At 55.3% G+C, this 24651-nt stretch overlaps 1 protein-coding gene across 2 annotated transcripts in view; it reads right to left on the bottom strand.

The window, feature by feature from the left end:
• The window catches only part of SH3PXD2B (SH3 and PX domains 2B), a 70715-nt gene extending 49724 nt beyond the window's left edge, over window positions 1–20991 (bottom strand). For both annotated transcript variants that reach the window (XM_066560444.1, XM_066560445.1), the window contains exons 1-2: window positions 20907–20991; window positions 7423–7503 (exon numbers count right to left, since the gene is read on the bottom strand). In XM_066560444.1, the coding sequence (XP_066416541.1) occupies window positions 7423–7503; window positions 20907–20978 (153 nt within the window). In that variant the 5' untranslated portion in view covers window positions 20979–20991. The remainder of the gene's footprint in view (window positions 1–7422; window positions 7504–20906) is intronic.
• Between the last annotated feature and the right edge of the window lie 3660 nt (window positions 20992–24651).

The following is a 24651-nucleotide window of genomic DNA, read 5'->3' as shown; positions in this document are numbered from 1 at the left end:
GGCTGTGCGTGTTCTTTGTGGAGGGACAGAGGAGGAGAGTGGGGAAGGTCTTTGATGCACTGCTGGAAAAATACTGGCTCTTCCTTCTGCAAACAGAAGAAGGCCTCATTTAATGGAAAGTGTTTTCTCCTGAGCTCCAGGATGGGAATTCACCATTCCTCCACTTCTGCAAGGGCTGTTTGAGCCCATGGCTCTGAATGCAGCCTGGGCAGAGAGGACAAAGCAGCTGCTGGTGCTCTGCAGCAGAACCTGGCTGGAGGGAGCTGTGGGTTCCTCCCTGCCCTCAGTCACGCAGGGCCTGCCTGTCCTGCCCCAGCTGCCTGAGGCAGAGAGATCCTGCTGATTTATTTCTGTGGGAGGCTGAAACCACAGAGCTCAGGGCACACGCAACTGCCCAGAATTGTGCTGAACTCCATAAACCCTGGAGGGGGAGAAAAAAAAAAAATCCCCAAAGTGTTGAAATAAGATTCCTGTTACGAAAGAACCATTGAGAGAGCCCTGTTTGCCATCCCTGGACACACAAAACCCTGCCTGGCTGAGCTGCCTCAGGGCTCTGCCATCAAAGAGGCAGCCCAGGAGAGGGGGATCCAGGCTGGAATCCCAGAGCAGGAATGAACCAGGAGAGGGGGGATCCAGGCTGGAATTCCCAGAGCAGGAATGAGCCAGGAGAGGGAGATCCAGGCTGGAATTCCCAGAGCAGGAATGAACCAGGAGAGGGGGGATCCAGGCTGGAATTCCCAGAGCAGGAATGAGCCAGGAGAGGGAGATCCAGGCTGGCATTCCCACCTGCTGGAGCCCAGTGCTTGCTGCTCTCTGCTCTCCACATCAGGAGCATGAAGATAACTCTCACTTCACCTCTGAGCACTCCTGCCAAGAGCCTGGGTTAAATAATGGAGGAGGAGGAGGAGAAAAAAGTGGAGGAGGAAGGGAAGGAGACAGAGGAAGGCAAGCTCTGAGCTCACAGCAATGGAAGCAAGAGGCTCATTTTAATTTTTCAAGCCTCCAAGTGCCTGAAACAAGCTGATGAGAACAATTCCTCTTTGTGTGCCAGCTCCAGTGTTCAGAGCCCATTGAGTGTGCTGGATTATTCAGAGCCTCTCTGACTCCCTCAGACACAGACTTTCCCCTCTCCCTGCCTCTGCCTGGCGCCTGTGTGCACACAACAGGTGAGGAACCCCCTCCAGCAGCACCAGGCTCTGCTCCACATGGAGATGGCAGGCACAGGCCACTGCCTGCTGCCAATTTTCTCATGGAAGCAGGCACCACTTCAACAGAACTATTTATTTTTCGGTGTTCCACACAAAGCTGCTGGCCCCAGGGCTGCAGGACTCTCTCCAAGATGACACAGCTCCAGGTGGGTCAAAGCTGAGAGTTTCCAGCAAAGAGCCTGAAGGAGTTGTTGAACATATGGACAAACAAGAGAACTGGGAAACACACACTGGATGCACAGACAGACAGGAATGGGAGGGAGAGCCAGAGCCAATTTTAGAGTTGTTCAAATTCCCTGGTTTTTCTGTCCCTGAATTGTGCGGGGAGCACGTTTAGCCCAGCCTATGTTGTGTCTCCAGCCCTGGCCTCAAAGTGAAAGCTCTGAGCAGAGAGGCAGCCACAGAACATCATCACCCTCAGGGGCTGAAGGGTCTGACTGCAAGGGGAAAAGCCTTGGGGTAACCTGTCCCAAAGAGGGGCACCCCTGGAACATGGCAGGGCACAGCCAGGGGGTCAGGGAACAGGGACAGGAGGAGAGGGAACCTCAGAGAGCCTCAGGATGGACACCAGCAGGAATTTCCCCATGGAAAGGGGGCTCAGGATGGACACCAGCAGGAATTTCCCCATGGAAAGGGGGCTCAGGCACTGGAACTGCCCAAGGAGGTTTGGATCCCCATCCCTGGAGGTGCCCAAGGAAGGGCTGGAGGTGGCACTCAGAGTTCTGGGCTGGGGACAAGGTGGGGATGGGGCACAGCTTGGATTTGATGGTCTCAGAGATGTTTTTCCAATCTCAATAATTCTGGGATTCTGAGAATGTGGCAGCAGCCAAAAGGCAGAAGATGCTAAAGACATGGAGTGGGGCTGCATGGGGACAGCACAGGGGGCTGGCAGTGGCAAGAAAGGTGTAAAAGGGTTGGGTCTGGGGTGTTTTAGGAGAGCAGCAAGACATCAGTGGCTCTCAGTCACATGAAGAGCTGGAGTGACTGCCAGCCGTGCCTGCTGAACTCAGAATGACAAAGGGGGGAAAAATGCTTCCTCCTGGGGGTTTCCACAAGAAACCACAAGAGACCAGCCAGAATCTGTTCTCTGAGCAGCAGTGGCACTCCTTGCAGCCTGAGGTTTCAAGAGGATCCTTCCAAGGAACTCGTCAGGCTCCTCCCATGGCACTGCAGAGCTTCTGCACCTCCCAGGCAGGAGCAGACCCTGATCCTCTCCCTCTGCCCACCACAGAAGCCACTCCCATGCCTGATTTCCACCTTCCATGGCAGCTGACATTCCCAGCACCCCTGCAAGCACCAATCCCATCCCTTTGTTTCTCAGGGACAGCATCCATCTGCTGCCAGCAGCTCACATCTGGAATTGTGAGTGTTGGGAAAGAGCCTCAGTCCTGTTGGAAGGAAATTACTCCTCCAGCCAAGGGGTTTATGCAGAACTGAGTTTAGCATTTGGAGTTAGAAACTTACTACAAATCCTACAGTTACACCAGGTTTTAAACCTCAGAATTACAATTTTATCTTCCTTCCTTCCTTCCTAAAAAGCTGCCCTGACCTAAATTGCCACCTGGCAGAAAATATTCCCAGAGAAAAGGAGGAGAGGCAGAGGACCTGCAGAGCAAAACCCCTCCTGGGCACAGGAGAGAGCACAGGCTGGAGCTGATGCCCAGCTCCAGAATCCTCACCCTGATTTCAGCCCTGGAGTGGTGACCCCAGAGCAGCAAAAGGCATGGCCTGAGCATTTCCCACGGGATGAGAGCCACCCCTGCATCTGCCTCAGCTGCTGGCCTGGCTCCAGGAGGAAGCAGCTGAGCTCAGCTGAGGGGTGGGCAGGGTCACCAGCCCTTGGGGAGAGGTGACAGCTCCTGTGGGACACTGGTGTGGCACAAGGAATGGAAACAGCCAAGCAGGCAGAAAGAGGAGGTCCTGCCACCCTTGGAAGAGAAAGGCAGGGTGGTGGTGCTTGGAAAGGTGCAGCAGCCACGAGCTGGGAACCTGGAATTGTGCAGGACAGGGCCAGAACCTGGAATTGTGCAGGACAGAGCCAGAACCTGGAATTGTGCAGGACAGGGCCAGAACCTGGAATTGTGCAGGACAAAGCCAGAACCTGGAATTGTGCAGGACAGGGCCAGAACCTGGAATTGTGCAGGACAGGGCCAGGCTTGGGCACCAAGGACAGGAAAGGGAAGGGCACAGTACCCAGGAAAAGCCTGAAATGCTCCTGGCTGGAACCTGTGGCATCTCTGTGACCAGCAGGGTGGCTTCTGACACTGCTCATCCCAGCATGGGGAATGCAGCTGCTCTGATGGCTCCAAGGCAAAGGGATTTCCCCATGGAAAGGGGGCTGAGGGCAGGCTCAGGGTGGACACCAGCAGGAATTTCCCCATGGAAAGGGGGCTCAGGCACTGGCACTGCCCAGGGAGGGTTGGATCCCCATCCCTGGAGGTGGCACCTGGAGGATCTGGTGCTCAATGAGCAGTTTCAGAACAAGGTTTCTTGAGTATCTACCCTGAACCAACAGATCATAAGAAGTGCAAAGTTCTACATGGGAATTAAATCTTTTGGGCAGCCTATTCTCCCTTCTAATTGCTAAAGATTGGTATCTTTGAATTTGTATCTTTGAGTATCTCTGTGGATGATAATGAGCACCCAGAGCTCTGGGCTGGGGACAAGGTGGGGACGGGGCAGAGGTTGGACTCTGACCTTGGGGCTCTTTTCCAGCCTCCAGGATTCTGTGGATTCAGAGTCCAGCAGCCTCCAGGCCTCACTGCAGTTCATTCAGTGTTTGCAGTGTCCTGCCTGCCTGGGGAGGGGAGCACACTTTGCCCCCTGGCCCTGCTCTCAGCACTCACCGCGTTTTCCTTGGCCCTGCTCCTGAAATAACTGTTTAGCCACCGTGGAAGGTGACAAATGATTCAGCTGTGGCCCCACTGGGAATACCAGGAGGAGCTCCCCAGCCACTGCCACGGGGCTGCAGCATCTCCTCAGCCCCACCAGGCTCCTCTCTCCCACCTGGATCCAGAAGTTTCCAGGTCCCAGCCCCTGACAGCCAAGGAGGGTGCACCAACCCTTTCCCTGCTCTTTTAAAAAACAAACCCTGCTCAGCCCCTGACAGGAGCATGGAAAGTGCAGCCAGAGCCACTGGTAGCACTGGTATTAAATGAACAAACATCCTGACCCCAACGTGCATGTGCTGGGATTGCTCAAGGCTGTGAGCATCAATCAGCCTGCATGGGTTTTCCCTGGATAACAAGACAGACAGATTCTTGACACAGAGCTCACCTGCGGCTCAAATTTCCAATTCTTCCTCCAGCACCTCAAAAAGATCATCAGAACTGGACCTAGGAAAAATATTTTCCCCTCTTGCTGTTTTCAGAAGCAGCTGAACCGTTTCAGTCCCACACTCGTTTTCTGGGGGGCTGTGTGGAATTTTCCCTTTTTTTTTTTTTTTTAAAATAACCAGAGGCATGAATAATTTCCAGCATGGAAAACTTCTGCCTGAAGAGCTAAAATTGGCCCAGAATCATGCAAGAGTCACACAAGAAAGGCCTCCAGCAATGGCACCAGGCACTGCTACCAAGCCTACCTAGAGCATTTTTTTCCACTGTGCTCAGAGGATCTGTTTCACTCCTCACCTCTCAATCCAATTTCCACTGTCCTGCAGCACGAGTTTAAAAGAAGGACACCAGGAAGCATGTGTGATAAGGGGGAAGGAAGGGAAAAACCACAGCTTCTTTCATTCTTTCAACAGAGCCAAAAAGGAGTGGCTGTTTTAATATTTTTCTCATTTTTTTAAAGGAAAAAACTGCAGGGAACAGCAAAGGGAGAAGATGTTTGCTTTAAACTTTCCCACCTCCACCATGATACACATCTCTATGTATTTATAAAGCAGCTCTGCTTCTAAAGGTGTTTTGCAGAGTGCCTGGCTCCAGTTATGACATTTTCCACCTCAGGATTGTGCACAGCTCCAGCCAGAATGGAGGGACAGAGGGAGCACAGCCAGGATTGCCCACAGCCCTTCCCCAGCCCAGGGAACCAGCACAGACACCCCAAAAGGGAACCAGAACAGACACCCCAAAAGAGGACTGGAGGATCAGACACCCCAAAAGGGAACCAGCACAGACACCCCAAAAGGGAACCACCAGCACAGACACCCCAAAAGAGGCCTGGAGGATCAGATACCCCAAAAGGGTCTGGGAGCACAGACACCCCAAGAGGGAACCAGCACAGACACCCCAAGAGGGAACCACCAGCACAGACACCTCAAAAGGGGTTTGGGGGCAGAGACACCCCAAAAGAGGACTGGAGGATCAGATACCCCAAAAGGAACCAGCACAGACACCCCAAAAGAGGCCTGGAGGATCAGATACCCCAAAAGGAACCAGCACAGACACCCCAAAAGGGGTCAGGAAGCACAGACACCCCAAAAGAGGCCTGGAGGATCAGATACCCCAAAAGGGTCTGGGGGCACAGACACCCCAAGAGGGGTTTGGGGGCACAGACACCCCAAATTCTGTGTCCCAGCCAGAGGAATGAGCCTGGAGCACCATGAAGAGGAGATGCTGCAGAGAAGGAAGCACGAGCTCCATTTCCTTCCAGCCCTGGCTGCGGCCCAACAGCTGTTCCTTATTTATTTACTTTAATATTTCCTTGGTTACACAAACAGCTGCCCACAGCTTAACCCCTGCACTGCCAGGGCCCCCCTCCCTGGGCAGGGGACAGGGCTGAGAGCAGCCTCTGCCCCATCCCAGGCTCTGCAGCTGAACCTGGCAAAGCCATCTGCAAGCCCAGGGCTGGCTCTGCTGGGCAGGCTGGAATTTCAGCCGTGTCTGGATGCAGAGGAATGTCGCAGACATCTTTTCATGGAAAATCCTTTCCTTAGGATTGCTCCTCCTGAGAAGCTGAGAGGCCTCATTAGAAATGAAATGTGAACAATGGTTATCTGCTGCTGTGGGATGCAACAGGTGAATCTGGGATTGGGCTCATGTGGTTGTTTCTAATGAATGGCCAATCACAGCCCAGCTGGCTCAGACTCTCTGTCCGAGCCACAAACCTTTGTTATTCATTCCATTCTATTCTATTCTCAGCCAGCCTTCTGAGGAGAAGCTTTTCTTCTATTCTTTTAGTATAGTTTTAATATAATATATATCATAAAATAATAAATCAGCCTTCTGAAACACGGAGTCAGCTCCTCGTCTCTCCCCTCATCCTCAGACCCCAGTGAGCACGGTCACAGGGGAATCCAGCCCAGGGGGATGCCCAGCCCCACCTGAGAGGGCTCAGGGGGTGCCCAGCTCCTCCCTGGTGCCACAGGCACCCCAGAGCCCCTCTGCCAGCCCAGGGATCCATCCCTTTGTGCATTTCCCTTTCTGCTCTGCACAGAGCCTGCTCCAGCAGCTCAGGTTGTGTTTGGGCTCATAAAGCCCAGCCAGACCCCTTGGCTCACCTCCACCAAGGAGGAGGTGCAGAACACCCCCTGCCTGCTCACCAGAGCCCTGCTTTGGGTTTCCTGCAGCCCAGCCTGCCCCAGTTGCCTTTCCAGCCTCCTCTCCCCCACTTCCATTTCCCTCCTGGCTCCCTCCTGCACCAGGAGGGAATTAAATCAGAATAATGGCATGGCCTGGCTTGGAAGGGACCGTACAGATCATTGAGTTCCAACACCCTGCCATGGGCAGGGACATTTTCTACCACAGCAGCTTGTCCAGAGCTCCATCCAACCTCTCCTTGGGCACTGCCAGGGATCCAGAGGCAGCCACAGCTTCTCTGGGCACCTGTGCCACCCTCACAGGGAGGATTTTTCCTGATATCTGCTCTTAACCCACTCTCTCAGTTTGAGCCATTCCTGCCACATCGTGGTTTTGTAAAAAGTCCCTCTCCATCTTTCCTCTAGGCTCCCTTCAGGGCCAAAGCAGCTGCTGCCAGGGGAGTGAGTGGGCACTTCCCCTGCTCCAGGGCATCGAATCCTCCCCAGGGGCAGCTCTCAGCCCTGCTCTGCTGTGACAGCAGCTGGGGAAGCCACAGGAGCGGAATTTGGACCTAACTCTGACAAAACCCTCCCCAAAGGCAAACAAACCCCCCCTCAATAACAACCCCAGCGATTGCACAGGTAAAGCAGAAACCAGCAGCTGCAGTGAGCTCAGCCCGTCAGCCCACGAGGGCTGGAGCATCCCCAGCACCCCTGGCACCCCCCAGCACCCCTGGCACCCCCAGGATTCCCCACCTGCAGGTCGAAGAACTTGCTGTACCGTCTGTAAATGACCTCGGTGGCTCCATTGGACCAGGTGACCTTGATGATGTACACCTGGAGGGAAAAACAGAGGCACAAATCAGCGTGAGGGACCCCAAAAAAGCCCTGCCACAACCCAAAAAGCTGCCAGTGCAGCCCCCCCAGCGCTGGGTGACAGGCAGGGGAATGCTTCAGATCAATTCAGCCACACCACAGCACAGGTGAGGGTAAATTATTGAGCCCCAGGGCTGCAGCTTAAGCAGATGTTTGTTTCTGGTGGTGGACTGAGCTCTGTGGCCCTGGAGGGGGGCACACATTGAGTGTGGAGTGACATTTCTGTGTAAAAACACAGCACAAATCCCTCCAGCCACAGGAGTTCTGATAACTGAACCCTGGGCACCCCATTTACAGCTGCAGCACCAAAGCTGAAGCTGAGATCCAAGGGCAGCACCTGCACCAGCCTGGCTGCTGCAAACGGCACCGCAACAGCTCAAACCCCCAGGCTCTGCAACTCCACCTGCTTGGGCTTGGGTTTCTGACACCTGCAGGGGGGGAAATCAGCGTCCTGATCCCTAAAATGCCACAGGATCAGCCCCAGTCACTGCAGGTGATTCACAGACCCCGAGACCGGGCTCTAACTGGGGATGAATGCAAAGCAAAACACCAAACCCGGCCCATTTCAGCACAAAACAAAACACCAAACCCGGCCCATTTCAGCACAAAACAAAACAAACACCAAACCCGGCCCATTTCAGCACAAAACACCAAACCCGGCCCATTTCAGCACAAAACAAAACACCAAACCCAGCCCATTTCAGCACAAAACAAAACACCAAACCCAGCCCATTTCAGCACAAAACACCAAACCCGGCCCATTTCAGCACAAAACACCAAACCCGGCCCATTTCAGCAGAAAACACCGAACCCGGCCCATTTCAGCACAAAACACCAAACCCGGCCCATTTCAGCACACAACAAAACACCAAACCCGGCCCATTTCAGCACACAACAAAACACCAAACCCGGCCCATTTCAGCAGAAAACACCAAACCCGGCCCATTTCAGCAGAAAACACCAAACCCGGCCCATTTCAGCACACAACAAAACACCGAACCCGGCCCATTTCAGCACAAAACACCAAACCCGGCCCATTTCAGCACAAAACAAAACACCAAACCCGGCCCATTTCAGCACAAAACAAAATAAACACCAAACCCAGCCCATTTCAGCACAAAACACCGAACCCGGCCCATTTCAGCACAAAACAAAACACCAAACCCGGCCCATTTCAGCAGAAAACACCAAACCCGGCCCATTTCAGCAGAAAACAAAACACCAAACCCGGCCCATTTTAGCACAAAACACCGAACCCAGCCCATTTCAGCACACAACAAAACACCAAACCCAGCCCATTTCAGCACAAAACAAAACACCAAACCCAGCCCATTTCAGCACAAAACACCAAACCCGGCCCATTTCAGCACCAACTCTTCTGTGAAGGACAACAAGCACATCTCAGAATGAGGCAATTGCTGATCTCATGTCCCCTCTGTGTTTCACAGAAAGCAGAGATAACCCTTGGTGAGGTGCCAGTGCAACACCCAAGTGACACAAATCTCAAATTGATAGCAGATTGACTGAGCAGAACCCAGGGTATTTTTTTCCTCCTAACTCAAGTCCTTATTTCCACCAGAAATTCAAGCATCAGTTCCTTGAAGAAGGACCAAAACGTCCAGAAGCCCAGGTGAAGGGACCTGCTGGAACTTCTGCTAGCAAAATCAAGCATCAAGGCTCTTAAAAGCTGATGTTTTGGTATTTAAAAGAGAATCCCTCAGGGGTTTCCCTACTGAGATTCCCATTTTTCCAGATTCTGGAATGTGACCAACACCCTCAACCAGCATCCAAAGCTCAAACACCAGGACAGCACAACACTCAGTTATTTGAGTTTATCAAAGCCACTCAAATCCTGCACTGAAAATCTACCTCAAAGCTCTCTCTGCTGCTCAGAGGGCTGGCACAGGTGGGGACACTCCTGAGGGTGACAAACTCTTCCCAGTGCAATCACTTCCACATTAAGACAGAAAACGAGGCAGCAAGAGGGATCAGGTTCTTACTGCTAAAATAAAGAACTTCCCTACTTGCAAACCAGGAATTCAAGGTCCACTTTTGTTGAATTTGGGTTGGGTTAGAAGAGACCTTAAAAGATCATCCAGTGCCACCCCCTGCCATGGCAGGGACACCTTCCTCTGTCCCAGGGTGATCAAACACCTGGCCCTGGGCATTTCCAGGGTGATCAAACACCTGGCCCTGGGCACTGCCAGGGATCCAGGGGCAGCCACAGCTGCTCTGGGCACCCTGTGCCAGGGGCTCCCCGTGACCGTGTTCACAGGGGTCTGAGGATGAGGGAAGGGATGAGGATCTGACTCCATGTTTCAGAAGGCTGATTTGTTATTTTATGATATATATTACATTAAAACTATACTAAAAGAATAGAAGAGAGGATTTCATCAGAAGGCTGGCTAAGAATAGAATAGGAAAGAATGATAACAAAGGTTTGTGGCTTGGCTCTCTGTCCGAGCCAGCTGGGCTGTGATTGGCCATTAATTAGAAACATCCAACACAGGCCAATCCCAGATCCACCTGTTGCATTCTACAGCAGCAGATAATCAATGTTTACATTTTGTTCTTGAGGCCTCTCAGCTTCTCAGGAGGAAAAAATCCTAAGGAAAGGATATTTCATAAAAGATGTCTGCAATAGCTCCCCACCCAATATCCCACCTAAACCCAGTCCCTCAGTCTGCAGCTATTCCCTGCTCTGCTCTCACTCCCCAGCTCTTATTCTGAGATGAAGGACCCTCATTTCCTCCCTATGAACACAAAGAGCACAGATGGACTCTCCAAGACAACACCTGCTCCAGCTGTGGAGGCCACGCTGTGCTCCAAGGGAGGCAGCACTCCCCCAGCAAACCAGGGGTTAACCTGGTGCTAGCACAGGTTCAAACCCCTTCACCCCCTGCCCAGGACCTGCTGCAGGGCCAGCATGAGCTCATGTGGGCTGGGAGCTGAGCTGCTATCCCAGTTTGTCAGCAGTCCCCGGCGCTGCTCGGGTTATATCACTGCTGGCTGCCTGCCTGCACTGAGCCTTCCACTGGGGCAGCAGCAGGGGCCAGCTCCTCCTCATTGTTTATTCCTACCCTGCCTTTATTTGGAGTCAACAGCTTGTTAGACTGGGATTTTAATCAGGATGTGGACAGACTGAGCCAAAGTCATTCAGAGCTCTTGAGGGTAATGAAGGCACGAGGTCTGAGGGCACCCCAGGCTCCCCTGTGGCCTCTGCAGCAATTTCTGCTCTCTGATGAGCTCACTGCTGCTGTGCTGGAATGCAGAACTCCCAGGGCTCGGGAGAAGAGTCCCTTGCACATCCCTGTCCAGCAGCAGAAAGGTCTCCAGGGGTTTCTCCTCAACCTACTTAAGGAAAGCATTGAAGATGGAGGAGCCCACAGGAGCTGGGGCTCCTCTGTATCTATAAAACCTGGGGAAAGCAAACTTCCTCTCTGCTGGTGGATATTCCTCATCCTTCCAACAGCCTCATCCCACATCTTGGTGTCTCCCAATATCTAATCCAGTCCTTGCTGTCTCAGAAATAAAAAATCCACCAGAAAACACAACCCTGGTGCTCCTCTCACCCAACAACAAGGTCTGAACACTGCACTCACCCAGTGAGCATTTCCATGAGGCACCGAGCTCCCACAGACCCCAAAATCCCTTCCTCAGGTGCTTTTGGAAGGCACTTCCAACAACCAAGACAGCTTTAAAACCACTGCCCTTGCTCTGAAGTTTCCCCTGCTGGCCTGGCACTGCCCCGTGTCCTGCCAGGAGCAGCCACCACAAAGCAGGAACCCAAACAACCCAGATTTTGTCCCAGCAGGAGCCACCCCATCAGCTGCTCTGAGAAGAGGCTTTTCCCCAGCCCAGGACATGTGGAAAGCAGTTATTCCATGGGTCTTTTTCACTGAGGAACCACCTGCAGGGCTTTTCCATGGAGGAAAAAGGGGAAGAGAGGGGATCCCCCAGGGCTGTGCCCCCACAGGGATGGGGCTGGCACTTGGATCCTCTCCAGGGATTCCTGAGGCTGGATCCAGGGGGGGCTTGGGATGGGCCCCTGGCCAAAACCAGCAGCTGAGCTGTCCAAATCCCAAATCCCAAACCTCCAAACACCTGCAGCCCTTCCTGGGCCAGCTGGGGGCTGTGACCAGGGAAGGGAAGGAGCTGAGTCAGTGGAACCCAGGAATGGTGGCTGCCCTTCCTCCCTCTGGAAAGGACACCCTGGAGCCTCAGTGCTGGCAGCTGCAGGAGGCACAGGCACAATTTCTGAGGTGCAGGTGGATGTGGTTTGATGCCAGCTCAGAGGAGCATTTCTCATGAGCACCAAACCCTCTCCATGCTCCCATCCCTTGGAGGGCAGAGATGGAACAGATCCCTCACAGAAAATGGAAACTTGCAGATGCAAAAGGCTGAGTTCAACAGAACTGGGCTCCCAAGCTCCTTGGGATCCCTACAGCACATGGGAATGGTGACAAACCAAGTATTTAAAAGTGACCCACTGAGCAGGGTGACATCAGGACCACCAACCACTGCCCAAGGCTCTCCTTGGTCACACAAAATGCCCTAAATGGAAATATAACATGGAAAAAAGGCCCAGGGGATCCTGCAGCCTTCCCCTTGGTCCCCTCCATCATCACCCAGCATCTGTCACTGCTGTCCCCTGCCCAGCACCTCTCTCAGAGGGAGAACAGCCCGTGGAAAATGGGGCTGAAAACCTTTGGGAGGGAAGGGAAGTGTCAGGAAATGACAGCTTGCTGCAAGACATGCAGATGGCAGCTGGCCAAGCACACCAGAGCTGTCAGAGCAGCCCAGGGGACACTCTGAGAGCCAGGGGGATCCAGGACAGCCCTGGATGCAGGGAGGGAGCTCCTGGGAGGCTGCAGGAGCCAGCTCAGACCCACCAGAGCCACGGGAGTCACGGGGACAGAGGGGGTGAGGAGCCAGCGAGACTCTGGAAAGGGCAGCCAGAGATTTCATTTTCCTTTTCTTTCTTTTGCCTCTTGAAGAAATGAAGCAGCCAGCCCTGGGAGCAGCCAGCCCAGCAGTGTTTTTGCAGGGACTGCTGGAAATCCCTGGGGCTGCACCCAGCGGTGGCTCCTGGTGCCTTTCACTGCCCTCAGGGACCGAGGAGCCATCCCCAAATCCTCCCTCCTGCCCTGCCCACAGAGGCACAAAGTCCCTCACAACAGCACGGGGAGGGAGAGAGGAGCTGATTCAAACTGCTGACTCGAGGCAAGGAAATGAAGAACAGATACGAAAAAAAAAAAAAAATTTAAAAAATAACAGAACCAGTTTCCCGTTCTTAAACATGAGGCCGTGTGACCTCGCAGAAAAATCACTTCTGGACTCCCTGCATAAACACACCAGGACAAGCTGGGAAGCAGCCTGGACTGCTCAGATGTGAGCAGGAAAAAGGCAGAGGGAAGGTGAGCAAAACCTAGAGCTGCAGTTTGAGCTTCCCTCCCCTCCTACAGGAGTTCTCCAAAGTTTTTCACGGAGATCTGCACGGTGTCCTGGCTGGGGGGGACACACAAAAACCCCACAGGAAAGGACGTGGGAGAGGGCACTGGGAACCTGCCTGGCACCAGGCAGAGAAAATGACCTCGGCCATTTACATTAGAAATCATCAAGCATCCAGAACCCAGGTGGAGCCCAGGGGCAGCTCAGCCACCCCAGCATCAGCTCAGAGACTTCCCTGAGGGATTCCAGAGCTTCCCTGTGTCCAGAACAGCTCAGCCACCCCAGCATCAGCTCAGAGCCTTCCCTGAGGGATCCCAGAGCTCCCCTGTGCCCAGAGCTCCTCCACACAGACACGGGCAGGGGGGACAGCAACCTCATGGTGACTTGGAATGACATCTCCAGGCAGTGCAGGGACACAGAGAAGGTGCCCAGGCTCCAGCAGGGCTCCTGCAGCAGCCCCAGACACTGCAGCCTGCAGCGGGGGCTGAGCTGTCTGCAGAGCTGTTTCCAAAGGCTCGGAGCCTGTGTGGTCTCAGCTCCAGGGGGACTGTGCACAATGAACCTCTCTGTGGAAAACTCCACATATTTAAAGCATCTTTCAGCAGCAAAGAGGAAAAGCATCAGTCAAAGGCATCAGGCTTTTGATTTCACCCACGCTGAACGCGGTGACCCTGGAATGAGGGGAGATGTGAGAGCCTCACCCTCCCTTTGGAAACCCAAAGGGGCAGAGAAACCAAAGGAGCTGAGCAACGCAGCCAAGCCAGGGTGGGTTTAACACAGAAAAGGGAGTGGGAAATTGCAAGAGGAAAAGAAAAAAAAAAAGAAAAAAAAAGGAGGGAGGTGGCTGGAAACAAAGAAAGTTCTTGGCACCAAACTGCTGTGCTTGGCCCCTCTCCATCAGCCCTCACTGCTGCAGGCCTGTGGGGCTGGGGAGGGGACAGGGGGCTCCTGTGCCAGGGGATGCCAAAGCTGGGAGCAGCAGAGGGACAGCCAAGGCCCAGCTGAGTGGGCAGACAGCTCGTGACCCCCTCAGCCCTGCTCTGTGCCTGCTGGGCAGCTGGGAGGGGGGACATGCTGGCATGGGAAGGTGTTCCAGGGCACCAGGGATGCTGCCCTGGGCTCTCTGGCACAGGGGAGGCAGAAACAGCAAGGCAGGGCTGGAAACAGGGCAGGCAAAATCTCACCACCTCCCAAGGCTGGAGGGAGCACCAGGGCAGGCAGATCCTCAGCAGCAGCCCAGGCAGCCTGAGCACACAGCCAGCACTGCAGAGCAGCCCCCTCTCCCCTGGCCCCAGCTCATCCCTTTGATTTCTTTGATTTTTTGATCTGTAGCCTCTTCCCCCCAAGCTGCCATACAGCCTGGCAGGGCACAGCACTGCTGGGATGGCAGGGGCACAGCCACCAGGCTGGCACCCCCAAGGACAGCCCAGCTGAGGCTGCTCAGAGCCCTCAGGCACACAGCAGTGCAGCCAGCCTGCCCCAGCCCCTCTGCAGGTCACACACAGGGATTCTCCTGTGTCCTGTCCCCACACTGCGACAGGAACACAGAGACACCCTCCAAAGCAAAGCTGGGGCATCAAGGGCAGAGAGCTGGGGGCAGGCAGAGGCCAGGGAGGGCCCCAGAGCTGCTGGAACTGAGTGAGTGTGAGCATCAGCCTGAACTGAGTGTGAGCATCAGCCTGAACTGAGTGTGAGCATCAGCTGGGACTGAGTGTGAGCATCAGCCTGAACTGAGTGTGAGCATCAGCCGGGACTGAGCGTGAGCATCAGCCAGAGCTGAGTGAGTGTGAGCATCAGCCTGAACTGAGTGTGAGCATCAGCCAGAGCTGAGTGAGTGTGAGCATCAGCTGGAACTGAGTGTGAGCATCAGCCGGGACTGAGTGAGTGTGAGCATCAGCTGGAACTGAGTGTGAGCATCAGCTTGAACTGAGTGTGAGCATCAGCCTGAACTGAGCGTGAGCATCAGCCTGAACTGAGCGTGAGCATCAGCCGGAACTGAGTGTGAGCATCAGCTGGAACTGAGTGTGAGCATCAGCCGGGACTGAGTGAGTGTGAGCATCAGCTGGAACTGAGTGTGAGCATCAGCCTGAACTGAGCGTGAGCATCAGCCGGGACTGAGTGTGAGCATCAGCCTGAACTGAGTGTGAGCATCACCTGGAACTGAGTGTGAGCATCAGCTGGAACTGAGTGTGAGCATCAGCCGGGACTGAGTGTGAGCATCAGCCTGAACTGAGTGTGAGCATCAGCCTGAACTGAGTGTGAGCATCAGCCGGAACTGAGTGTGAGCATCAGCCGGGACTGAGTGTGAGCATCAGCTGGAACTGAGTGTGAGCATCAGCCAGAACTGAGTGTGAGCATCAGCCGGGACTGAGTGTGAGCATCAGCCAGAGCTGAGTGAGTGTGAGCATCAGCTGGAACTGAGTGTGAGCATCAGCCTGAACTGAGTGTGAGCATCAGCTGGAACTGAGTGTGAGCATCAGCCTGAACTGAGTGTGAGCATCAGCCTGAACTGAGCGTGAGCATCAGCCGGGACTGAGCGTGAGCATCAGCCTGAACTGAGTGTGAGCATCAGCTGGAACTGAGTGTGAGCATCAGCCTGAACTGAGTGTGAGCATCAGCTGGAACTGAGTGTGAGCATCAGCCTGAACTGAGTGTGAGCATCAGCTGGAACTGAGTGTGAGCATCAGCTGGAACTGAGCGTGAGCATCAGCTGGAACTGAGCGTGAGCATCAGCCTGAACTGAGTGTGAGCATCAGCTGGAACTGAGTGTGAGCATCAGCTGGAACTGAGCGTGAGCATCAGCCTGAACTGAGTGTGAGCATCAGCCTGAACTGAGTGTGAGCATCAGCCGGAACTGAGTGTGAGCATCAGCTGGAACTGAGTGTGAGCATCAGCCTGAACTGAGTGTGAGCATCAGCTGGAACTGAGTGTGAGCATCAGCCGGGACTGAGTGTGAGCATCAGCCGGGACTGAGTGTGAGCATCAGCTGGAACTGAGCGTGAGCATCAGCCTGAACTGAGTGTGAGCATCAGCTGGAACTGAGCGTGAGCATCAGCCTGAACTGAATGTGAGCATCAGCCTGAACTGAGTGTGAGCATCAGCCGGGACTGAGTGAGTGTGAGCATCAGCTGGAACTGAGTGTGAGCATCAGCCTGAACTGAGTGTGAGCATCAGCCTGAACTGAGTGTGAGCATCAGCCGGAACTGAGTGTGAGCATCAGCTGGAACTGAGTGTGAGCATCAGCCTGAACTGAGTGTGAGCATCAGCTGGAACTGAGTGTGAGCATCAGCCTGAACTGAGCGTGAGCATCAGCTGGAACTGAGTGTGAGCATCAGCCTGAACTGAGCGTGAGCATCAGCCTGAACTGAGCGTGAGCATCAGCTGGAACTGAGTGTGAGCATCAGCCTGAACTGAGTGTGAGCATCAGCTGGAACTGAGTGTGAGCATCAGCTGGAACTGAGTGTGAGCATCAGCCTGAACTGAGTGTGAGCATCAGCCTGAACTGAATGTGAGCATCAGCCTGAACTGAATGTGAGCATCAGCCTGAACTGAGTGTGAGCATCAGCCTGAACTGAGTGTGAGCATCAGCCGGAACTGAGTGTGAGCATCAGCCGGAACTGAGTGTGAGCATCAGCTGGAACTGAGCGTGAGCATCAGCTGGAACTGAGTGTGAGCATCAGCCGGGACTGAGTGTGAGCATCAGCTTCCCCCATGGAGCTGCTCCTGCTCACTAGCCAAGGGCCAGGCAGGATTTGGCCCTTCCACACTCAAGCTTTTCAACAGCCTTGAGAAACATGGCTGGGGAAGAAAAACAAAGCAGAGTTTGAGTCTGAGCGCTGGTTTTCGTCCACAAAGGTAAGAGTGCTCCATGCTCAGCTCTGCTGAGAGGTGAGGAGGAAAGCCTGGTGAGCTCTGTGGAGCAGAGCAGGGCCAGGCACGAGGACAGGGCAAAATTCCTACCAAATTCCCTGTCCATGTCATTGGGACAGCATCACCCAGCTGACAGGAAATGGGATGAGACAAGGCACAACCACAGGATACAGCAGCACACCACCACTGAGGATGCTGAGAAAGCCCTCAAAGCTTTAGAGGCCACCAGGAGTGAGACTGCAGCTTCCCCTGGCTCTGTCCCACTCCTAGTTTGGTTATCTGGGGACACCACACTGCATAGATTTCGCACTACTCATGCCAGCCTCCTCATCCTCGCTCAGCTCCTCGGGCTGCCCACAGGACATTCCCACATTCCAAGGGCATGGTCACCCTTCCATGAGACAGCACAGGGAAAAGTCATCCCTGACACCCTTGTGAAGGCAAACAACCAGGATGATCCACAAGGGCAGAAACACCTCCCAAAATCCAGGGGAATAACTCAGCTGCTCAAGGGGACACCGTGCCAGGGGCCACCGAGCTCTGCTCCAGCTGGGACCACAAAACAACATCCGTGGGGCACGTGCTCCTCAGAAATACCTCCAGCTCATAAATATAAGGCACTAAAGAAGCTGTAGATTGGCAGCTCTGTCCTCTTGCCATTCAAACACTCCATAATCAGTTCCAGATAAGCACAGCAGGGCTGGGCTGCACCAAGAATGAAACCACAAATGGCCTCAGGAACAGAGAGGACACCTACACCACCACATCACAAATTCCACATCAAAAACAGAACAGCACCTTCACTTTTTGAACGTGGTTCTCCTCAGATTTGTTTTCAAACACCTGTAGGGCCCATTAGCCAGATTCCACCACTCACTGTTAATTACTTTCACAACCCAGCTTCCACAAATGAGGTCTTCACTTTGTTTCAAGCTTTGCCATCTTGTTCACTGGGTTTGCAAAATAAATGTATGCTGCACATTTTGTTTAAACCCCCCATTTTCAGGGATACACAGAGGAAAGGAAGTCCTGAGAGAACACAACCCAGCTTTCCCAAAAATCTAACCCACCCAAACAGCATGCTGTTGAATGGATATATATAATTTTGGATGGTGATCCAGAACAACTATTTAAACCTATATAACTATGGAAATGTTCCTGGTAGGCAGAAATGGAGCTGGGATTCAATGGCATTGCTATTAACACAGAGAAAACATTGCAGCTGTAACAAAATGGAACATCCTGAAGCTTGCCCAAGGGAAAGAAAACCCAACCTGGATTTAGTAGGAAAAAGCTTTCTTTTAGGGCTTCTGCACTAGAGTAACAAACACAATACTATAAAAAGGTCCTGCATGAAGTCCTTTAAAGGAAAATCCAGTCTGTTTCTAGTATGGCTTTGTTTTGGGTCTTTTCTGAATAGACATTCATTTATCAGAGGCTTGGCCAGACCAGAGAAATGACAGTCTGCTCCTCTGTCTCTCACAATGATTATTTTTAAACTTTCCTCTTGGACTTTGCCTGCTCAGATCTGCAGGGTGGCCCCGGAGCCCTCGCTGGCAGCATCCCTGAGCTGGGATCACTTCACACAGGACTCTGTGGGAAATGTACTGAAAATGTCACCTCAGCCACTGCCTGGAGGATGGAGTCCCCTTTTCCCTTGGAAAATGGGCTGCCATGAGCCAGAGCATCCTGCAACAAACACCTGCACAAGGATCATTCCTCAATGCCCCTGCCAGGCAGTGCCCATGAAGAAAAGCTTAAAAACACAAGTGGAGTTTGAGGGCACAGGGCTGTGCTGAGCCTAACTCACCTCAGCACCTGTACCCAGCCACCCAAACCCTGCCCAGCACCTTGCTGGGTGCTTGCCCTGCAATTTGGGGAAATGTTGTGCCTCCTGCTCCACCGCAGAGCTGTAAAACAACCAACTTTTTGTCTCAGGCATTGCAATTCTTGTTGTATCAATTACCCAGGTGAAAAGCAAACCACAGCAGCCCGAATAGAGGCAGCCCTCCCTGCTGCAGGTGCAACAAGGGCTTGGAAACACTGCCTTGATCTCACTTTTCTGGGAAAGTGGAATTCATAACTCTCTGCTGTGGCCTCACCTTGAGCAGCACAATCACACCTTTGTCCAGCAAAGGGAAACCTGTGGCTGGGGCAGAGGAGCCCGAGCAGGGCAGGTCATCACAGAGGCAGCAGGAGGAAAAGGCAGCGTGGTCCTGCTGCCTCCCCAGGGACAGGAGAGCTGCCTCAGGGCTGGGGCAGAGCACATCTGTGTGATGGGAGAAGGCAGAGGGCAAAGGTTTTTGCACGGACACTCGGTGGTCGCCTTGGATTCACGCTGTGCCAGCAGCCACTGCCTACAAATGATTCAGCCATGATTTGCTGCCTCTCTTTCTCTTTGCAGGAGGAAAAAAAGGGAAAGAAAAAAAAAAAAGCTTTGGTTTCATATAATTAACTGGCTTTGTGAATCTGCCCGGTTCTATCGATTCCTCCAGCAAGGCGAGCGCTCCCATTGACTCCAGCGCTGCCGGCCCCTCCCTGGCTCAGCCCTGTGCAGCCACGCTGGCTCCCGCTGCTGGGTTTGGGTCCAAGCCCGGGGCAGGGGAAGGCTGGAGCAGAGGGATGGGATGGGCTGGGAAGGCTGGAGCAGAGGGATGGGCTGGGCTGGGGAGTCCGGGGCTCACAGCCGTCACCGCTCCCGCAGCCCCTGCTCCCCATCCCCACCCACAGCCCCTCCACCCAGCTCCCTGCTCAGCAAACATCGCCGGCCCGGTTTTGCAGCCTGGCAGGCATTATTTGTGCTCTGCCCCAGCTCCAGCCCGCTCTCCGCGACGGGCGGAGGGCGAGCGGGGACAGCGCAGAGCGTGTGCGGCACCGGGTGCGCGTCCCTGCCGTGGGGACACTGCTCCCGAGGGGCACGGCAGGGCTGCAGAGACAGCAGAGCCAGCCCAGAGCCAGCCCAGAGCCAGCCAAGCCCGGCTCGTCACGGGACACGAAGCCCCGGAGCCGCCAAGACAAACAGCAGCGCACGGAGCTCCGCACGGCTCCGGAGCCGCACGGCGATGAGTAAGGCTGCGAGGGACACGATAGCAGGAACAGCGCACATCTGGAACCGGTTCCAGGCTCTGCCAGGGCTGGCAAAGCTCCAGGCAGGGCAGCAGGAAGAAGGGGAGATAAGGGAGGTGGGTGGCAGCGGCCACGCCGCATCCCTGATGCGAGGAGAGACCCCGCTGCCCTCGCCTCCTGCCCTCACTTTCCTCCAATTGTTGCTCAATGCCACCAAACAGCCGAGGGGACCTGGAGAAGCCCTTGATCTCCCCAGAGCTCTGAAAGCATGGCTCTTGTGGCAACTGGCTCCAGGCAGAGCGAAGAGCACATCTGCACAGCCCAGATGTGCCGCGAGCAGTGAGTGTGTCACTGGGTCACCCCGGGCTACGGCAACACGGGAGGGAAGAACATTTCGGGCTTTGTTTTACGCTGTTGCCAGGATTCACCCACAAGCTCGCCGCGGGTGTGCCTGGAAACACACCAAAGTTTAAATCATAAAAAAACCCAAAAAAAACCACCTTCAAAACCAGACAAACCCGCAATAGTTTGGAGCGCGCAGGAAGGCAGGGGACACGAGGGATCCTTCCTAGGGACCGAGCACTACCCAGGCACCGAAAGCAGCAGCCGGGTGGTCCCTTTGCCCCAGGACTCCGCCACCAACAGGTCCCACGGCCCCGGCTGCAGGAGCGGGGACGCTTCCCCGCGGTGCCCGTGGCCGCTGCCCGGTGCGCGCAACCCCCGCCCGCACCCCCGGGCATCCCCCGGGGCCGGGGGCAGCGGCGGGGCATGCCCAGGCTGGCACGGGCACCGCGGGACCCCCTGGGCACAGCCGGGAGCGGCACCCCCGGCACAGCCGGGAGAGGCACCCCGGCAGCGCTGCCGCCCTCTTTCTCTTTCTCCTCCTCCTCGTCCGTCCTCCCTTCCCGGAGCTCCGCGCGGGAGCGGGGCCGGCAGCGCCCGGCCTTTGTTCGCCCAGGGCCGGGCTGGGCACTCACATAGTGCTTGTTGGGGATGCGCCGCTTCTGCACGTCCAGCACCTTCACCTCGGCGATGCTCCGCCTGGGCATCGCCGCTGCCGTGCCCCTCGGGGAGCGGGGACGCTCTGGCGCTCGCCGCCGGCACCGGAGGCTGCAGCGCGGCCGAGCCTCCCCGCGCCGCCCGCTCCGGGGGCGGGAGGCGGCCCCGGCCCGGCCCGGCCTATCCCGGCCGGAGGGGCGGCCCCACCGCCGCCCGCTTAAAGGGCCGGCCGGCCCCAGCCTGCCCGAGGTGTCCGCTCCGCACCCAGCCCGTCCGCTCCGCACCCAGCCCGTCCGCTCCGCACCCAGCCCGGCGCTGCGGCGGCGACACGGCTCGGAGAGCCCCTCCCGGGAACGGGTCCCGGTTTGTCCCCCTTATCTGAGCGTGGTTCTGCTCTCGTCCCATCACAGCAGTGCCCGCGGGTGTCTCTGCCCTTGTCCCATCACAGCAGTGCCCCCGGGGTGTTTCTGCCCTTGTCCCATCACAGCAGTGCCCTCAGGTGGTTCTGCTCTTGTCCCATCACAGCAGTGCCCGCGGGTGATTCTGCCCTTGTCCCATCACAGCAGTGCCCGCGGGTGGTTCTGATGTTGTCCCATCGCAGCAGTGCCCGCGGGTGGTTCTGATGTTGTCCCATCACAGCAGTGCCCGCGGGTGTCTCTGCCCTTGTCCCATCACAGCAGTGCCCTCAGGTGTCTCTGCCCTTGTCCCATCACAGCAGTGCCCCCGGGGTGTCTCTGCCCTTGTCCCATCACAGCAGTGCCCGCGGGTGTCTCTGCCCTTGTCCCATCACAGCAGTGCCCGCGGGTGGTTCTGATGTTGTCCCATCACAGCAGTGCCCGCGGGTGGTTCTGCCCTTGTCCCATCACAGCAGTGCCCGCGGGTGGTTCTGATGTTGTCCCATCGCAGCAGTGCCCGCGGGTGGTTCTGATGTTGTCCCATCACAGCAGTGCCCTCAGGTGGTTCTGCCCTTGTCCCATCACAGCAGTGCCCTCAGGTGGTTCTGCTCTTGTCCCATCACAGCAGTGCCCGCGGGTGTTTCTGCCCTTGTCCCATCACAGCAGTGCCCCCGGGGTGTCTCTGCCCTTGTCCCATCGCAGCAGTGCCCGCGGGTGTTTCTGATGTTGTCCCATCACAGCAGTGCCCTCAGGTGTCTCTGCCCTTGTCCCATCACAGCAGTGCCCGCGGGTGTCTCTGCCCTTGTCCCATCACAGCAGTGCCCGCGGGTGTTTCTGCCCTTGTCCCATCACAGCAGTGCCCCCGGGGTGTTTCTGCCCTTGTCCCATCACAGCAGTGCCCTCAGGTGTTTCTGATGTTGTCCCATCACAGCAGTGCCCTCAGGTGTTTCTGATGTTGTCCCATCACAGCAGTGCCCCCGGGGTGTCTCTGCCCTTGTCCCATCGCAGCAGTGCCCTCAGGTGTCTCTGCCCTTGTCCCATCGCAGCAGTGCCCGTGGGTGGCCGGCAGCAGCCACGTCCCTCCAGGAGGCAGGGAACGAGCAGGGAAGGGCTGTCCTGCTCAGGCCAGAGCTGCCGTGCCCGGGACAAGCCGCATTCCTGCTCACAAGGGCGTGCAGTGACAGGAGCAGGGAATGGCTCCTGTCAGAGCAGGCTGAGATTAGATATCAGGAAGGAATTCTTCACCGTGAGCGTGGTGAGGCCCGGCCCAGGTTGTCCAGGGAAGTTCCATTCCTGGCAGCGGCCAAGGCCAGGTTGAACAGGGCTTGGAGCAGCCTGGGATCGAGGAAGGTGTCCCTGCCCATGGAATGGGATGATCTTTAAGGTCCCTTCCAGCCCAACCGACCCATGATTCTACCCCTGCCAGCCAGGAGCTGACCCCCTGCAGCCACCTCTCCTCCTGGCAGCCCCACTCCGTGCCCACGGTGCCAGGAGAGGAGCCAGGGCAGTGCCCAGGCACTTCTCTGCACCAGCACTTACCCCTGGCCTCCGTGCTCCCAGCAGCTCCTCAACACATGGCATAACCACAGCTCTCTCCCCCGCTGGGCTTTTAATTACATTATAAAGTTACTCAAGGCTTACACTGGCAGGTCATTAGTTTTCATATGAATTTAATTTAATCATAAACAACTCATCTCACTCCTTAACGGCTCCTTAAATGTGGCTCTTTTTAAATACTATTAACTTTGCTACAGCCACCCCAGAGAATTGATGGAGGTGCAGGCACTTTGCCAGGGCTTTATTGCCCCTCCCCAAGGGCTCGTCTTCATCCTCCTCCCCCTCAGCAAAGCCCCCAGCCCCTGCAGAGGTGGCTGCAGAAGCGTTGCTGGGCTGTCTGGAGGGGACATCAGGCCACTGGTCACCTCCCTGGTGCCCGCTGGGGTGCAGACCCAGCACTGGGTTCCTGCACATTACCCCCACTCCTGCCCCAGTCACCACTGCTCGGTCAGATGTGCTCTGAGGAGAAGTGGGGATGAGCTGTGGAATCCTCCCTTCCTTCTGTCGTTGTGACATTCCTGTGGCATGCTGGGGGTGGAAGTGCTCGTGGAGAGCCTGGGACAGCACCAACATCTGCAACTGCAGCTCCTGGTGTTGTGTGGGGTGTCCAGGCTGGAGCAGAGGAAGTTTTACCAGTTCAAAAGCCCTGAGAGATGCACAAATCCCCCAGAGCATGGTGAGGAAAACACCCAAACCAGCTGCTAAGAGAGGGAGTGCACACTGACATGTGGAGCAATGGAGAAGGCTGATTGAGAGAGGAATGAAACAATTTCTGGTCTTCACATGCTGAAAAGAAGAATTAAGGTAGAGAAGCATTTAAGCATCAGCATTGTCTTCTCCCTGGGCCCGCTGAAGGGATTCCATCACTCCTCACAGCTAATGAGCACCCAGGAACCAGCAGGGCTTGGAGAGAATCTCAGCTCAGGCTGCAAAATGGCTCCAGTGCTTAATTAACAAGTCTAATGAGGGCTGTAGAGAGGAGTGGGGAGTGGCTTTGCATGCTGACCAGATCGCCTCCTGTGGGAGATAACTCTGGGAATCGACTGGGGAGAGGCAGAGCCTGCCTGGGGCTCTGCTGTGCCCTGGACATTCATTCCTCAAGGAATCTGCCAAGGGTTTGTAAGGGAGCCCAGATGAGGGCTCTGTGAGCGGCCCGGGAGTCCTGTGCTTGTCCACACCTCAGGGGATGCTGCTGCAGGACAGCAGAGATGTCCCACAAAAAGGCTGGGTGCTGCAGGTGCAGCTGAGGGGAGTTTTAGGGTGAACATTCATCCCCTGCTGCCCTCACCACAGGCTGAAGCTTCGTGAAGCCAAATAAAATAAAATAACTGTGCTAAAATAACTACACAGGAGAGGTCAGGACCTACACAAGAGTCAGGCTCGGGCGCTCTCCCTCGTGCCTGTCAGGATCTGAGCAGTTTAAAACAAGAGGGCAAACGACTTCTGAAAACCATCCCTCAGCTCGGATGGACAAATGGGTTTCTGCATGGCTGTGAGTGGGCTCCAGCTGTTTGGGCACAGCTGGGCAGTCCCTGAGGTCTGCCTGGTGTCAGGGAGTGTTAGGAAAATTAATCCACAAACACCAGAGGTTTATGTCCAAAAAAGAGACAGAGGAGTCCTTTCTGGCTTTATTGGAATTGAGGGAGGGGCCATGGGGCATTCCCCTGGGATGTCTCGAATTTTTGGAGGATGCAGCCTCCCTTTTATCCCGATTTCCTGGCTGCATTTCCCTTCTCTCTTTCCCTATTGGCTGAGGTACTTGAGAGGTACA

The sequence above is a fragment of the Molothrus aeneus genome, chromosome 15 (genome assembly GCF_037042795.1).
Source record: "Molothrus aeneus isolate 106 chromosome 15, BPBGC_Maene_1.0, whole genome shotgun sequence".
NCBI classification, from domain to species: Eukaryota; Metazoa; Chordata; class Aves; order Passeriformes; family Icteridae; genus Molothrus; species Molothrus aeneus.
This window is presented reverse-complemented; position numbering and strand designations above follow the sequence as displayed.